General features: G+C 39.0%; 1 protein-coding gene across 2 annotated transcripts in view; it reads right to left on the bottom strand.

Moving 5' to 3' along the window:
• coro2aa (coronin 2Aa) overlaps positions 1–16,596 on the bottom strand; it is a 50,468-nt gene that overhangs the window by 13,404 nt on the left and 20,468 nt on the right. The window contains exons 1-2 of one of the 2 annotated variants that reach the window (XM_015019064.1): positions 8,001–8,274; positions 558–758 (exon numbers count right to left, since the gene is read on the bottom strand). In XM_015019064.1, the coding sequence (XP_014874550.1) occupies positions 558–758 (201 nt within the window). In that variant the 5' untranslated portion in view covers positions 8,001–8,274. Of the gene's footprint in view, positions 1–557; positions 759–8,000; positions 8,275–16,596 lie in introns of those variants that run through there. The other variant, XM_015019063.1, reaches the window with a different exon arrangement.

The raw sequence follows: 16,596 nt of genomic DNA, 5'->3' as shown, positions 1-16,596 counted from the left end.
TTGTGTCTTGTGAATTTTTGGTCAAAATATGTTTGTTCTTGATTCAGTGAAGTTACTTAAAGTAGGAAGAGAATCCAGAAATATTACTCAAGTAAGAGCAGTGACACTTCACAATAACATTACTCAAGTAAAGGTAATAAGCAGAGCACGGTAAAAATGCTAATAAAAGTAATTTTTCATAAAAAGGCAACTTGAGTAAATGCAACCAGTTAAAACCCAACTATCTCCATCCACTCTGCCATAAAGACCATCTTTCTCGAGTACTTGACTAAAATTTATTCTCAAACAAACCTCAAGCATTTATTGAACGGCTGCATCAATACTGAGATTAAATTAATCGTGTTGCCTGACTTGTACAGATGCCAATCACACAGATGCTTCCAGCTTTTTCATCTCCGATTTTTATGGACAGTCCTTTGTAATTATTAAACTCGCATCGACTTCGCTCTGGTTCCATTTATTCAGCTCCCATCTGAACTGTTCATGAATTTATAAAGCAGGAGAGGTGCAGCAGTCGTCCCCTCAGTGTCTTCCCTGCTAAATCGGTGCAAACTCACATGGCTGACCGACAGGACCAGGAAGGCTCCGCCCCCGGCGCACTCCGTGATGATGGCAACGAAGCGAGGGTTGACGGCGCAGAAGTGGTTGTCCTGGACGCTGCGTGTGATCGGCACGCCATCGAAGCAGTTCTCCTTAGTGGCAGCTTTCCCGAACACGTGGCGAAACTTGGAGCTGCGGTACTGAGGACGCCATGTCATCTGAGAGGAGGAAGAGGAGGAGGAGGAGGGAGAAACATGGAGGTCAGAGAAGGAGAAACGATGCTACGTCTGCTTCACCGCCACATAAACCACGAGTCTACAAAGACATTCACCACAAACTCAAACATGCCATTTGTTAAAGTTTGAACTCTTACTAAGAAATTCTGACAATAGATGATGGATAATTTATTGCTTTAAATGGAATTTAGGAAAATACTCAACTCTAAATAAAGGATTCAATTTAACAGAGTTAAATCACTTTTCTGATAGTTTGTTTAGTCAATTACATCAGTAAAGAATGAAAATGTTCAGGAGCTGAACAAAAATAAGTACATCTGAGTGATAAATCAGTTTTATTGATTAAATCTTAACATTGGTTTACTATGCATTTACTAAACATGTTAAAAAACAACTAATCAGTTCAGTCAGAGCAATTAGGATGAATAAAGACGCCGTCGGAAATAACAGGTTGACTAGTTGGTAAAATAAACTGCAACAAATTTAAATGGTTCAGAAAAAAGAATTAGGAATCCTAAATATAATGTAAAATAAATAAGAAAGCACAGAAATAGACTGACTTATGGGTCAGAACCAAAACCCGATCAAGAATTTTTCCAATATCAGGACCGATACGGATATCGTTTTCATATTACCAAAATATTGCAATACCAATTAAAATGATTTAAAATCATTTAATTTCTTCAACTAATTTTAAATATAAAATAATCTGAAATATTTAAAAAATATTTTTAAATAAAGTAATTTGAATTACAAATAATTCTAAAAATGTATAAATTTTTGGGTAATCTTTGTTTTACTTCAGATCATCTGCGATCGAACAAATAACTCAGCACTTGACCCATGATGGCAGAAAAAGCCTTCCTGAATCCTGAGGCTCTTTTTAGCCCATTTCCTCGTCTTGCTGGTCGATGCATATGTCGTTACAGAGAGAGATAAGAGGCTGCGGTCCACCGGGACGAGCCTCGGCCAGCCGGCATGTCTGCTCTGCCTCCTGCTGAAGCTCATTACTTATGAATAAAGGGTGGAGGCCGACGTTAACGAGATGCTACAGCTAAAAAAAAAACAACCTGCAGGAAAAACTGTCGGCACAAGGTGTGATCTCATCACAACTTTCTGTTTCCAGACAGATCCAACATAAAACAATGACCTAATTCTAATGAGTAGCTCTGATGATGATGATGGCCAAATAAATAAAGGTTAGCCTGATGCTGGTGGTGCTGACAGGACGAGTCCAGCTAAAGGAAAAGAGACACAGCCGTGACTTCATGTCTCAGTTTACGCTTCCAATCTCTCATCCGGGCCGGAGGGCGTCAAAACGAGCTAACCGCTAACGCTGCGCCTCCATAGCTGACAGAGAGCTGCACAAGAACGCTCTTTAACACAACCGGACCGGCAGCGCCGACAAACGGATAAAACAGCAGCAAACATTTTTGATCTCATGAGAGTTATGAATCTGGCTTGGTTTTATAAAAGAAAAGCTTAAGTAACATTATTATCACATTTAGTTTGATCCAAAAGTCTAAAATAATCTCTTTTCTCTACATTTTGGTAATCTTGTAATCCTCTGAAGTTGTTCTGATGGATTCTTCTCCCGGTCTTTCTGAGTTCTTTTCCTTTAATTCAGGCGTGAAATGGCTGCTAAGCTCAACGGATGAGCAGCTGTTGTGTTGACAGAATGAAATTAAATTGTTAAAAGTGATCCACGTCTTTGTTTTTGATGGGTGTGGCGTCTCTGTTCCCCTCAGCATGCACAGCGCTGGAATACAAACAGCTTTCAGCTTGTACAGATGCTGATCTGAGAGCTTTTTTGACCTTTTTTTTTAATTGCAGAAATACAGACAATTTGGCAAGAAAATCCTCATTATTTAAAATAGTAAATGCACAGAAATGAAGCTTACTGTCCAACAGATGAGTTAAAGCAGACCGATCCATCAACCAAATAGACATATAGATGGAATAACTGAATGGATGACCAGATGGATGGATGGAAGGAAGGATAAACAACCAGGTGGATGGATGAACAGATAAATGGATGGATGAACAGACAAACAACCAAATTCTGTCCATCCAACCGTTGGATGGAGAGAATAAGGGAAAACTCTACAGAAATCCTTCATCATCTTATGTAAACGTATGGAGCTTCATTAGCCTATAATCTGCTGTAAACAGATTAACTAGATTATTAATCAATAAAGTAACAACTTCAACTCAACTTTGGAGGATAAAAGAAAATATCAGGCAGAAAAATCATGAAAGGATCAAACATTTCCACCTGCTGCACTCCAGCCCAACTAACAAACCCTGAATCAACACTGAAGCTAAGCTAACCATTTAGCATCTCTGGTGTCTGTTCTGGACGGCTCCATCTGATGATCCGTGTCAGATAAACGCTCAGCTTGCTGCTTCGGGTCAGATCTGCTCTAATCAGCAGTCATGTCCTGCTGAGGCTTACAGCAGCAGCAGCTGATCGTAATCAGCCCATTGGCAGCTGCAGGTCCACGGCGGCCTGCTGACGACCCAAACGCCGTCCTGCCTATTTATACACCGACGTCTTGCTGATCAAACGCCGGCGAGGCGCGCTCGGTGACAGCAGGAAATTTGTTTTATTCCCAAGAGTTTCTCTGAAGAAACGGAGACGCCGTCCGTTCTGCCGGAGGAAAATGTATTTTAGTCGTAAAAAAACCACAGCATGCAGTCGTAAAACTGAACTGAAAACCCAGATTGGATTTACAGAATGGTGCAAAAATATTTTAAAACAAACTGATTTTACCGAAACGTTCCTAAAATCTGTGAAAGAGGTCTCCATCGGGATTTCTTCAGGACTTACAATCATTTTCCAGACTTGGTTAATAAAGTACAGGCGTAAAGAAAGGACATCTGCAGAATATCATCTCTGCTGCCTGGATATCGAGCTGTTAGCATGTTAGCATGACGGTTGTCTTATGGCAACAGTCTTCAGTCAGAGGCTTCTTGAGATTCACTGCAACACTGACCGTTACTGGAGATCCTTCATGCCCTTAGCATCACCATCTATGGCGACTGAATTTAATTTCCTTTTTGGGTAAATAAAGAGTCTTTGAATTGAATCAAGTCTCTACTTTCATCTGCCTCAGAAAAAGAACATTGTTGTAGAAGTTTTGACAAACCTAAACAGGGTTTCTGTAATCTTGAACTCAAGCTAAATTAGCTAAATGAGGATCTGAGATGTTTTTGGTTTTTTTACCGTCTTTCCTCTGATCTTGGACTAAACTTTATGGGACTTTCACACCCAGAAAGCTCATCAACCAGGAGCCATGAAATGTTTCTCCTCTTGTAAATAAATCTTCCTTAAAGTCATTGCTGATATCTTTCCATCTAGAACAAAATGCAGTAAATGGACAAAACTATTTAATTCAAAAATACGTCATTAATCCCAATTAAATAGCAACTCCAGCTTCTATAATGGTGCTCAGGGTTGATAACCAAACTCCTAACATACTGCCTGTTCAAAGTAATGACTCGGCACTATAAAGCAGCTGTACGTACTCACCTCTGCCTCACCTACGGATTTAAATATGACTGTAAGTCACATTGGCCGACACTCCTCTCTCTACCTGTCTAGACTACTGCTGGACTTTTTCTATTCTGGTCTGTCGCAGATCTGGAAGTACAATCCAAACCTTTAAAACCAAAGTCCAAACAGCATCAATCTGTCAATACAGCAGGAAACGTTCCCGACACTCGTGACGGGAGCCATGTTACGATGCCGTATTAGAGCCGTTAGAGAAACAAGAGGAGAAAACTTACTCATTTTTCTAGAATAAAGTAAAAAATTTAAGTTTTTTTTTCTCACACCTTTTTTAATTTTCAAACTAATGATCTAGAAAAAAAAGACATTTCTGAGATTAATCTCAAAATATTTTTTTCTAGCACATTTTTGACTTTTTGAATTCATATTTCCATGAATAATCTCAAAATTCCTGAGATTAACCTTGTAAATTTTCAACTTTTCAAAATCAGAAATCTCCTCGTTTCTCTGGAAAACTTAGAGATTAATCTCAAAATCTTCGGAATTTTTCTAGCAAATTTCAAACTTTTCAAGCTCACAAACTTCCTTGTTTTTTTCCTCAGTTTTCCCAAGTTTTTGGCAGAAATGTTCAAGGCTGTGCCTCTCTTGACTGGAGGTGGGATGTTTTCCCAACTCTCAGGCTGAAATCCAAGACGAGGAATGCACAGGTGTGAACGCATGTCGTGGCATATCTGCACACAGGTATGAATGGCTGCCGCTGCCTGATGTCGTCCACACCTGACAGCTTACAAACTGAGCGGTAATAGGATAACAGGCGATAATCCCAGGCTGCTTCATTACAGCAGGGAACACGTTTGAGGGGATGAGACGGGATAAACGTCTGCATGTACCTGACAGAAAACATCTTAAAGCTCAGTCATGCACAAAACAAACGCAGAAATCCCACTTTCTGTTTCAATAAAACCCTGGAAACGCAGATTAACTCCACGCTCAGGCTTCCTGTATTTATGCTCCACTTCTTCAGGTTGGCTCATGACAAATTTTATTCTGGCTGTTTTACTGCAGAGTGATTTAATGACGAGACAAAGCCGGGTAATGATTAGCGAGCGCAGCCGTCTGCTGGACGGGGCGTGGAGCATCTGAGTGGGCGCACAGCAGGGAACAAACTTCCTGGTTTCAAGCTTTGATTTAAGTTCGATTAACACATCTCCACCTTTTCAACACGTTTTAACCCTCATCCACCATCTGCAAACATCTGTTTTCAGGAAACTGAGAACATTTTTAAATTGCTCCACTTCTCTTATCCAACTCAAAGAAACACGCCTATGAATGTTTGAAATCGCCAGTGACTGTTTTACTCCCAGCAGCTTGTAGCACAGTAGCGACTCGTTATTCACGTCCTGAGTGACGTGGAAATCGGCCCACTCAACGTTAGCACCATGTTTGACCAACACTTCAGGGGGAAGAGAATCATTTTTTACAACAGAGTTTTAGGGCCCAGTTAAGAAAAGATAATTAAATTATGACAATAAAATCATAATTCATGAATAAATATGAAAATAAAGTTGTAATAATACGAGAACAGAGTTATAAAAATACGATAATAAAGCTGTATGACAGTAAGTTGAAATGTAAAAGAATAAAGTCGTTATTCTACGAGATGAAGTCATAATACCAGACAAATCGTGATTATACATGGAAATTAGTTGCAATATTGCAAGAATAAAGTATCAAAGTAAGTCAAAATAACACGTGTCAGATATTAACTGTCAAAGATTTCTTTCTTGTATTTTTATGTCTTTCTTCTGGTAACATTGCTTCTTTGTCATTACTTTCACAATATCACTATTTTTCTATAATGTAAAAAAATATTTAAATCTTTGCCTTATTTGGTCATATTTCTTAACTTATTCAAATATTAGAACAAAATGCTTTTCTATTTCTGATGGAACAAAAGATCTGCCTTTCTGGGAGTCTAAAGATGACTTAGTTGGGCTGTCTGCTCTGGTACAGCCTGCAGTCAGCTACTTGCAATTGTAATCTTTTAGTTTAGCGGACCTGCAGTGCTCAGCAACATGTGGAGGAGGAGCAGCCCTACATATGAAAACTTCAGTGACAGCTGGACTTTCTGTGACATTGAAATCAGAGCTAAATTAAAATAAATTTTTTGCAAATCAGAAAGCAGGAATCTTCAGGAATCAGATGCGTTGTGATTGGGATTAAAAAAATAAATCTAATTAACGGAGGAGAACGAGGATTTAGAAATCATTCACAAACTGTCGTTTTCTGGATTTTACGCAACGGCTCAACTAAAAAGATAAAAAACCAAATATTAAAAAACAAACCTTCAACAAAAACAGGTTTTCATCATTTTCCACAAATAATATCTCAAAAGAAAAGGTATACACCATCTTTCTGCAAAAGTTGCATGCTTCTCTTTATTTTAAAGCTGAAAAATGAAACATTTATCTTTTTTTAACAGGTCAGATAGCAGCAATTCTAAACGTGTTTTATTCAGCAAGACTGAAGGTATAAACGTCTCTGGATCTTAAAGGTCTGAAGTGCAGATCATGAGTTCACTCCTCCATTAGCCGACTCTGCACAAGCTTTCAGGCCATTAGCTGCTGAATCTCATCACTGATGTTTATGAAAGCGATTCCACTGAAGCTGCTTTACCGCAAGTCGACAAGACGTGAAAAAAAAAAAAAAAACTCAGACACCCGACAACAGATGGAGGCGAGTTGGAGAAATTAGCCAATTCTTGACCACGAAAAAATGACAGCAGTTCAAACCAGGGATGCACCGATTTCAGTTTTCTGGCTGATTGCTGATCACAAATCTTTAAAAAGCCGATTTTGGTCAATAACGACTTTTTTTATTGCTAAACATAGCAGGAAAGTTGCTGAGTTGTTAACAGCCGGGTCAAACATGAACTGATGGGCCGGTCCATCAGTCAAACCTCCCAAACAGGCAGAGCAGAAGAGGATCTTTGCTGAGGTAGATAAGATCTGCTTCATCTGTAAGAATCGGCCAATCAACAATCTCCTAAAGAAATCTGCGCCGATAAATCAGCTGGCTGATAAATCGGTGCACACCTCGTCCAAACCACCGCCTGCATTTTGAACACTGCAAAAACACAAAATTACAGCAAGTAATTTTAGTTCAGCTTCTAGTGCAAATATCTTAGTACACTTAAAATTAACTTACAAACCTTTCAGCAACATATGAACTTGTTTTAAGCCAATAATTCATTAAAACTGATGAAGTACTAGATCAGTTGGCAGATTATTTAACATCTGACAATTTTCCCATGTTAAGTGAAATAATCTGTCACTTTTTCATCAGTATTAAGGAATTAATGACTTAAGTTCCTATATCTTGCTGAAAAGTTACTTGTAATTCAGTCTGATTTTATTTCAAATTTACCAAGATATCTGCAGTGGAAACTAGACCAAAATGTGTTTTTGCAGTGAAGCAAACACCCACAGACTTTATCAAGTTGTTTGATCGTGAGCTCATTTACTCTGCTCTTCATATTAACACTGTTTAGTCATAAAAAACAGAAGTTAAATCTAAAAAAACAAAGAAAAACAAAGCCTTCAGCTCATTTCAGACATGCTCTAAAGTTTGAATCCTGAGGGAAAATAAATAAAAACTGAGACTGGGGCTAAAAAGGTCTGAAGAGTGAAAGATGAATGTCCTGCAGGACTCACCCTGCTGAGCGAGTCGTCAGCGTCCGAGAAGCAGCGGCGCGTCCTGAGGTCAGAAAACCTCACTCCGGTTGTCCAAACAGCAAAATCAAAAAAAAAACAAAACGGCTGGCAGCGGCTCGGCTAACGGATCGACGCTGCTGCCAAAAACTCAGACTCTCCAGTCCAAACTCCTCCGTTAGTCCGGGTTAAAACCAGGAGAGAAGGTCAGTGTGTGTGTGGGTGTGTGTGTGTGCAGCGGGAGGCAGAGTGCATGTGTGAACAAGCAAAGGGAGTGAGCAGGATATGTACACTCCCAGAGAGGGAGGCGACTGAGAGGAGCAGCAGGTAATCACACTCAGTCACTACGCCGCAGAGTTTACTCAACCATTTACCTAATCAGAGAGAGAGAGAGAGGGGAGGGAGAGAGAGAGAGAAAGAGAGACAGAGAGAGAGAGAGATAAATTGAGAAAAAAGAGAGGAAAGAAAAGAGAAAAAAGAAAGAGGCAGACACTCCCTCTTTGCTCTTGTTGCGCAAAAATCAAACATTCCTTTGTGTGAAATATGCGAGTAAAAAACTTTGAGATGTTTCATCTCTTCTGGGTTCAGATGTTAAAAAGGTTAAAAAAAATTGATGAAACTTTTGTTTTGCTAAAATATTCAAACCCCCTTTATCTTTTCTGCATTTAGTTATATCTAGGCTGAAGCCATTCATCGCAGGGCCGGCCAAAGCCTCTTTGAGGCCCTTAGCTGATTTTCATCTGGGGCCCCCCACACCAACATAACATACCCGTTAGCATTAGCATAATTTATAATTAGCTTAAACCGTACAAGTGTTATTATTGCAGTTCATTATAACCTTACTGGAGTAGCTAACAAAATATATATTTTTTTCCTCGCTCTCTGTGTCAGCTAAGCAATACAGAGACCTGTTGCCATAGCAACTAACTGACAACAGCTCCACTAGCGCATCAGGATTCAACACCAACAACAACAAAAAAAACACGGAAACATTTCCCACACAAAGAGCAGAACATTCAGTCGGTTAAAGTTTTCTGTTTTCAGGCTTGATGTTTATGACATAGATGATCATCTCTACACAGCAGGTGGTCGATTAGTTAATTTGATGATCTGTCAGAGTCGGTGTCAGAGAGGTCGACTTTAAAAAAAAAAAACTGAATTCTGCAGCACATCTGCATGCTAAGGTTGTCAAAGTCAAGCTAGCATAACTGACCCATTTCCCTCACCATTTTTAAAACCAAAACCGTTTCCTGATCTTGTTATCTACTTGTCACAGAGTTTACCATTAGCAGCAAAGCACTCGGTCCCTTTTCCTATTATACAATCAACAATACATTTAAGATTTAGCGCGCCACGTTGATAGCTTAACAGCTAAAAGCAGTAGCAGTTGGTGGCGGCTAGCGGCTTTTGCTCTCCAGCAGAGAAATCAGGGCGGGACCTTGCATGTGTGACTTCACGCTGCAACATGTTAATTCCACCTTTTTAACTCTTTGTTTCAGTCCAGATCGACTTGTTCAGTCTGAATCAAGGCTTCAGAGAGGCTACAGTAAGAGGTTAACTAAGGTTTGCAGAATCTGAAAAATCTCCAGCAGCATTTCCAGACAGATCACCTCGGATATAAAAGTAAATAACTGTAAACTTGAACATCTGGGTTCAGTTTCAGCCTGTTTGTTTCTCATGTCCTGAGGGAACATCTGTAAACTTCTGTCAGGGACTCGTTTGGTGAAAAGTCTCCCAGATCACGTTTCCATCTGCAAGATAAACTTGTAAACAAATCCTCATACTGTCGCCTTCCAGCTACCAGCAACAAACAGAGCTGAAAATAATAATGACTGAAAGGCTGTGAAAAAAACTCCTTAGACTTTGTGTTTTCTGCATCATTAGATGGATCAAAATATGAATTTAAGTGGAAATGTTTGGTACTTTAAGGATGAAAAGGACAATAATTCATACAAGTAAAAAATAACAGTTTCTTTCAATAAAAAAAAAAAACTTATGACACTAACCGACACTGCGGGTGTGTGTCTGCTGAAACTTTGGTTAAAACATGTTTCATTCGTTGGGTAAAAAAAAAGAAAAAAAAAAAAAAAAAAAAAATTTACTAAGAGTAAAAATACTTCATAATAAAATTACTCAAAAGTAAAAAGCACAGTTTTCCAAAACAATTAAGCCGAAGCCGATCTGGGCCTGTGTTGGCGTGCAGGAGGTCACGTTTGTGCCGCAGCGATCATTGATCCCCTCGTTAGGCCAGCATGTCAACATCCAGCTCTTCCACTCGTATCGACCTAGTTAGCCGCTAAAGCTAACACGCCGTTACATAACGGGTCCGTTCGCTTTGGCGCGACGGCTGCAGCTGGGAATGTGAAAATAAGAAGCAAGTCTGTCAAACAATGCAGCTGCTTTAGTTTTGATAAAATATTTCTGCATTTTATCATAAAGTAAAAAACTATCAGAGAAAAGATGGTTTTATTTGGACTTTATTTGGTACCGGGACTTTTGCACAGAATAAATGTTTGAGGTTGTGAAACAAAGTGGAAAAGCAGCTAACGCTAAATATCAATGAAGTTTAGGCCAATAAGCAATAAATAAAAATGATAAATTAAATGAGATCAATAACTCCCATTTGCATGATTTATCTTTTTCTACCAAAAACTGGATGATAAAACTTAAGTCTCATGTTTTGGTTTCAACCAGACTTTTTCTTGAAGGACAATTTAATTTACAGAGACTTCATAATTCACTTTATTTCATTTTTTGTTTATTTTAAATTATTAAAATGTCTTCCGGTTCCAGGGTTAAATGTTCATTACAATTTTAAGCTTATTGGTCTCTGGAAGGGCATACTAGCATTATTATGTCATTACCATATTGTTGCATGAAAATGGTCTCAAAAACAACAATATTACCGTTTATTGGAAATACATCATCTGGGGCAAATTATCGTCCAGGAACATTTGTTATCATGCCAGGCCAAATGAAGATCGCTAAACGTTTTGACCCAACAGAAGCAGCCAAGTCCTCCGGATGCATCATTCAGCTCTGCAGAGGCCTGGGAACCAACTATTCATATAAAGCAAACCCATTATGCAAAATTCACATTTTACACATTTTTATGTTTCCATTTGGGTCTGAACTGCTTCTGAATAGAGACAAGATGCTTTAAAACAAACCAATAAGTTCATGTTTTTTGGTGTCTGGAAAATGAGTTGATTCAAAAACATCCTGGTTGTTCAGTCACGTTGCACCGTAACCTAGCAACCCCAGCCATGCCAGTTGCCTAGCAACTCGAATGGCATTCCAGGATGTTTGGGCGGCTGGATTTACTTATGCATGCGCTGTACAATGGCTGCTGGAAAAGACAAGTGTTTTGTTGTTGACTCACTATCCAGAAACCATTTTCTGCATTCTGGTTGGTTGTGCAGGAGGCTCCATGTCTGCTTTTCAAAGATGTACAGTTGTGTAAATGCACATCTGTTTGCAGCCATTTTCATGCAGCGTGTGAATGTTGAGTGGCCAGCAGCAGCTTACATGGATTTAAAGTGACAAGACGTCCTAAAACAGCTCAACTAAGACAGAACTGAGGAGACTGAAATCTCATCATCTAAGAATATTTTATGGAAAAACTGTAATGAACATGATTCAGGATGATAACCCAGTGATTGGCTTGATCTAGAAGCTCTAATAGAAACAGAACATTTTATGTTTGTAGTTGCATTCATGAACAAAATGAAGTAAATTAAATTTTTTCCCAGTTCAGTCTCATTATATTGAACATTTCTGTCCTGGTGTACCTTAAAATAATTTACATTTCTATCCTCTTGAAATGCAATAAATGCCAAACCGATTAGTCTATACCCGGCCATGTTCTGACAGGTTCTGATCCAGTACATGCACTGCGGTGCCAACTCAGCTTCCATTTCACATTTATGCCTCAGTGTTTGCAAACAACATGCGGCCTAGCAACGCCGCCGCCTCATTCCCACCCAGCTGCCGTCAGCACAGCAAACTGAGGCCGAGTTGCATCAGGAGCTTCACAGAAATACACACACGCTGCAAAAACGGAAGAAAACAAGAGCATGCAAGCTGGAAATAATGACAAATTTCACAAAAAAACAATCAAAGTCCATCGGCCATAAAGCATCTCTGAGATAAGACAGAAGATGGCCTCCACTATCAGTTTGGCTCATTTTAAAAATCACAACATCCAATAAACACGCCGAGCTTTCAACCAGGAAACAGAGGCGTTAAGTCAAAGGTTCAAATAAATAAACACTCTTATCCGAGCAGACAGGAATTTATGGCTCTTTTGTTGCCTTCATGCAGGTCCAGAACCAGAACCAGAACTGTACTGGGTACCATTACCAATGAAAACGGGTCAGGAGTCCCATAAGCTTCCAACTATTGATGAGACACTCACAAATGATTTGATTCCTTTGAACAGTTCTTTTCTGTGACAAACAGGACAGAATACGTTTCTGTTCAATTTAATTAAAAAGGTAACACTTTGCAACAAGGCTCCTCTATTAGGTGGCTACTAAACAGTTTGTAGATATGTTAATTCATCTATAAGCACTTTGCAAGTCATAAATAACTGCTTATTATGCATTAATTAAGGGTGAAAATGAGACTAAATGCTAAAACAAATTATTGTGCTTACAAATGAAATGTTTAGTACAACAACTTCAAATTAAAATACAGATTTGGCTAATTTGGTAGCCTTAACGCAAAATAAACACTTATGAATGATTTAGACATGAATTCATTTATTAACTATTCATCCTTAAGGAGAGACTTATTGGTACTAATTTAAATTAATTTAACAGGTGAATAAATAAAATAAGTACAAAAATCACCACTGCTCATTTTGTTGTCGTCGTTATGCGTCATGGCGGCTCTGTGCGCTCCTTCTTGCTTTTTGGTTGTTTATAGTTCTACCATTAGTGTCTTATTTGTTACATTAAGAGCAGAAGAGATTTTTAAGCAACTTTAATTTCTTTTTTCTTCTACGGTTTGTTAAATTTTTATAAATAGCACTTAAACGAACAGAACCCCCCCACGGGGATGTGGTGATTTTTCATTTTATTTCACATTCTGTTGCAATAATGTATCTGTCGGTCAATGTGGCATCTTGAATTTTGCTACAATATCAGGTTTTTGTAAAGGTTTTCCATGTAAATATCTTGTTAGTGAGACATCTTAAAATTTCATTATTTTCCTTTAGGATACAACAAACTTAGGAGCAAAATGGAAACACAAAACAGGTCAAACGTGGAGTTTCCATCCCTTCTAAGATGAACAGAAGCTTTCCAGAAAAAAGGAGAAAAAAAAATTCTATTTGGACTATTTGAGTCATTTTCACAGGGTAAATAAAGGGCCGTTTTCATGCAGTCTTTACACAAACGCGCAGTAATCAGTTGATTTTTAATCAGTTCTTTGCACCAAAGAGTTAAGAACGTATAAACATGTTTTCACTGAGGCTCTTTAAATGTATTTGCAACTTAAAATTGACATTGACCAGGGTGTATTTACTCATTTATTGCTAGGAATGTAATACTTTAGGAAATCTTTAGATGTCTTTTTTCTGATGGAACATACTTGGAACATTTTTTTCTTAATGCAGATTTAAAATAAGACGATATTACAAATAAAATGGTTTGATCCTGGAGACTCGGCTCTCTTCTCTGGGTGAAAGCAGGATGGAGATTTTGACGGCGTCCTTCAGTCTTGGCCGTGTTTTGACTGGGCAGCACCTGGTTTCCCCTCGAGGCCGTCGGGTTTCAGCTCTGCTTCTCCTTTTGTTCTGCACGCGCTCTGCGGTCCGACAGCGCAAACAACGCTCCGCAGTTCAAATATACGTTTATCTGAGCAGGTGCAGCAGTCAGCAGGTGAAGCTGCTGCAGTTTACGCAGGAAGCTCCATGAAAAACGTGAATTTTACGAGGTGCACAGAGTTTTTCCTAACTTGACGTTACTGAGAGTTTTGCAGGGCAGCGAGTTTTTTTCTGTTTAACATACATTTGCATGGTTTTACCTGCGTTGTGGTTTTATTGCACCACTGTGCAAATCAGGAGCCGCACCTGTCCAGAAGCAAACAACAGCACAAACCTGATCAGAGGACATGGAAAACGTGTGATTTATTCTGACGGCTTACATAAACAGCCACCTAACCTCCAGGTTATTAAATCATTTACACGTTCTGATCAGTTCTGGGAAAGTTTTGTGGACATTATGTCATAATGTTAACATTTCCCAAACCGAGGTGCGAGTCCCGCCTGGAGGGGATCAAGGCTCATTTCTTTTGTTTCCCCTCCAGGCAAACAGATGTATTGTAATATTTTCATATGGTTATAATAAATAGTTATTTGCATTTTCTCAAAATCAACATGTAGAGGGTGATTAAAAATAAGGAAAGAAGTCAAAGGGGCAAACACTTTCTGAAATTATTCGCTTTAGGAACAGGAAAGGTTAAAGAGTTACGTTTTCAGAGCATCTAGTATAAAAATACTTCTACTTATCAAATATCAGTTTCAGGATTTTGTAAGGTGAGAAAATGTGTCCGGTGGTTGTAATTAGTCCAAATGTTTTCATCTCTTCATTAAAAAAGGCAAAAAAAACAACAGAGGAAAGTAAAACGCATTTAGAAGATTATTTCCCCCTCAAGAAACTAATTGAGCAAGTAGGTGTTAGGGAAAGTTGCATTTAAATTTTTTTTACAAAGTTTCATCAAATTCAAGTTTGAGGTCAGAAGGTTGTGCTTTCATGATCCGTTTTTCCTTTTTAACTGGACAAATTTTGCTAAATTTCCTCTAAATCTGAACAAAACAGAACAAATTTCCCCTGAAACAAAAGAGGAAATCTGAGATCAGTTGCAACACAAACCAAGAAGAAGAAAAAAAGACACAATAGCAAAAATATTTTGATGAAATATGTTCAGCCGTATTGAGCAAGCCTGCACACGAAAAACTAAGAGATCATCACTTCTTCATGAATTACAACATCAGAAACCAGAAACTAAATCTACGCATGACTCAAGAGACTGAAACCGTTTTGCTCCAGTCGCGTAAAACCTAAAAACAGGTCAGTTATCACGTGTAAAAATCTGTTTCCGACACACAAACCAGCTGGATGGGAACGCCGCTGCTTGTAAAATATGTTTAGGTTTTAGGAGGAAGCAGACGGACGAACTCTGGTCAACTTTCTGCTCCTCCACCGTTCACTGAAGCGAGTCGAGATGCAAATCCGTAGACATGATTGTAGCAGAGCAGCTGATCAGACATTTAATGGTCAAAATATTTCATGATATGGACGTTTAAAAACAAACGCTTAAGTGTTGATCTCACCCTCAGCTTACATTCAACATGACTCACGTCTGCGTGTCCGTGCAGCACACTTTGTTCCTTCACGTTTGATTCATTTCCTTTGAAACGCGTTCCTGTTCTTCATCATCATCATCACACCTTCACCCACCTGATTACATCAACTGTGTCAGCCAATAAACCCAAACACCAGAGGAGACTTTAAAAAGTCCAAACGAGTCGCAGACCAGAGCCAGAAATCGACTCGACACCCTTAAAGCTGAAACACGGTTTCAGGCCAAACGGGAACGGAAAGGAAAGCAGCATTTTACCAACATAAAGCACCAAAACACACATCTGCATCTGAACAGATCAACAAGCTACGATATGTCAAAAATTATTCATTTATCGTTATTGCACAAGAAAAGAGTGAAATTTTAAAACGTCAGCTCTCGAAGGAACTGCATTAGATTATGACGGCTTCAGTTATTTCAGATGGAAACTAAAGAAATCTGGAAGTAGTGATGACCTCTGACCTGAACCTTCAGAGCCACATAAAGACAGTTACAAAGTCGGCCTTCTGTCACCTGAAGAGCATTTCCAGGATTAGAGGTTCAGTGTCCCAACAAGACAGGAACTCATCCAGGGTTTATCTTTGAATATTCCAACACTAACTGAGCTTCCTTTACAAATGTGTGGAAATCTTTGTCAGGATTCAAAGAAAAGCAGAAAATCTCACAAATCCAGTGTTTTCATTAAATAAGAAAGTCACACGTGAATAAGTCTGCTCACACAGATGTAAACCGTTTTTTCAGCGCTCAAATATGGTCAGCGGATGTTTTACTCAGGCTTTGGAGCATCAAGCTCCGCCTTCTTGGTAGCGGCTACGTCTCCAGTGTTTTGGGGAAACTAACCTGTTTTTACAAGACAGCTATGGATTCAATGCATTCAAATGACTCAGAACTGGTGTGTCTTTCCAATGTGTGCAGCTGGTGAAGCTAAAGAATTAATCAAACCATCATCCTCCAACTACTTCCTGTCGTCTTCGTGAGCAGCAACATCCGGCTGTTGAGCGCGTGACTTGTGAAATGTGGAAGAAAGTGTCAACTGGAGATTTGCAAAATAAACCAATTTTCATACGACCAAAAACCCTCATACCAGCGGCAGAACCTTTTGTTGAAAAATGAGGGTTTTTTCCTTTTTAGTCTCCATTAAGCACTTATTTTTCAAAATGTCAAATTCCACAATTATCTGGCCAATGGAAACACAGCTACTGTCGTCTCAGGTCTGTGTTGTAAAAAAACA

This window comes from Poecilia latipinna, unplaced genomic scaffold (assembly GCF_001443285.1).
Source record: "Poecilia latipinna isolate Pla-1442-1.1 unplaced genomic scaffold, P_latipinna-1.0 Scaffold2367, whole genome shotgun sequence".
Taxonomy (NCBI): Eukaryota; Metazoa; Chordata; class Actinopteri; order Cyprinodontiformes; family Poeciliidae; genus Poecilia; species Poecilia latipinna.
Note: the sequence above shows the minus strand (reverse complement) of the source record. Positions and strands in the feature narration are given on the sequence as shown.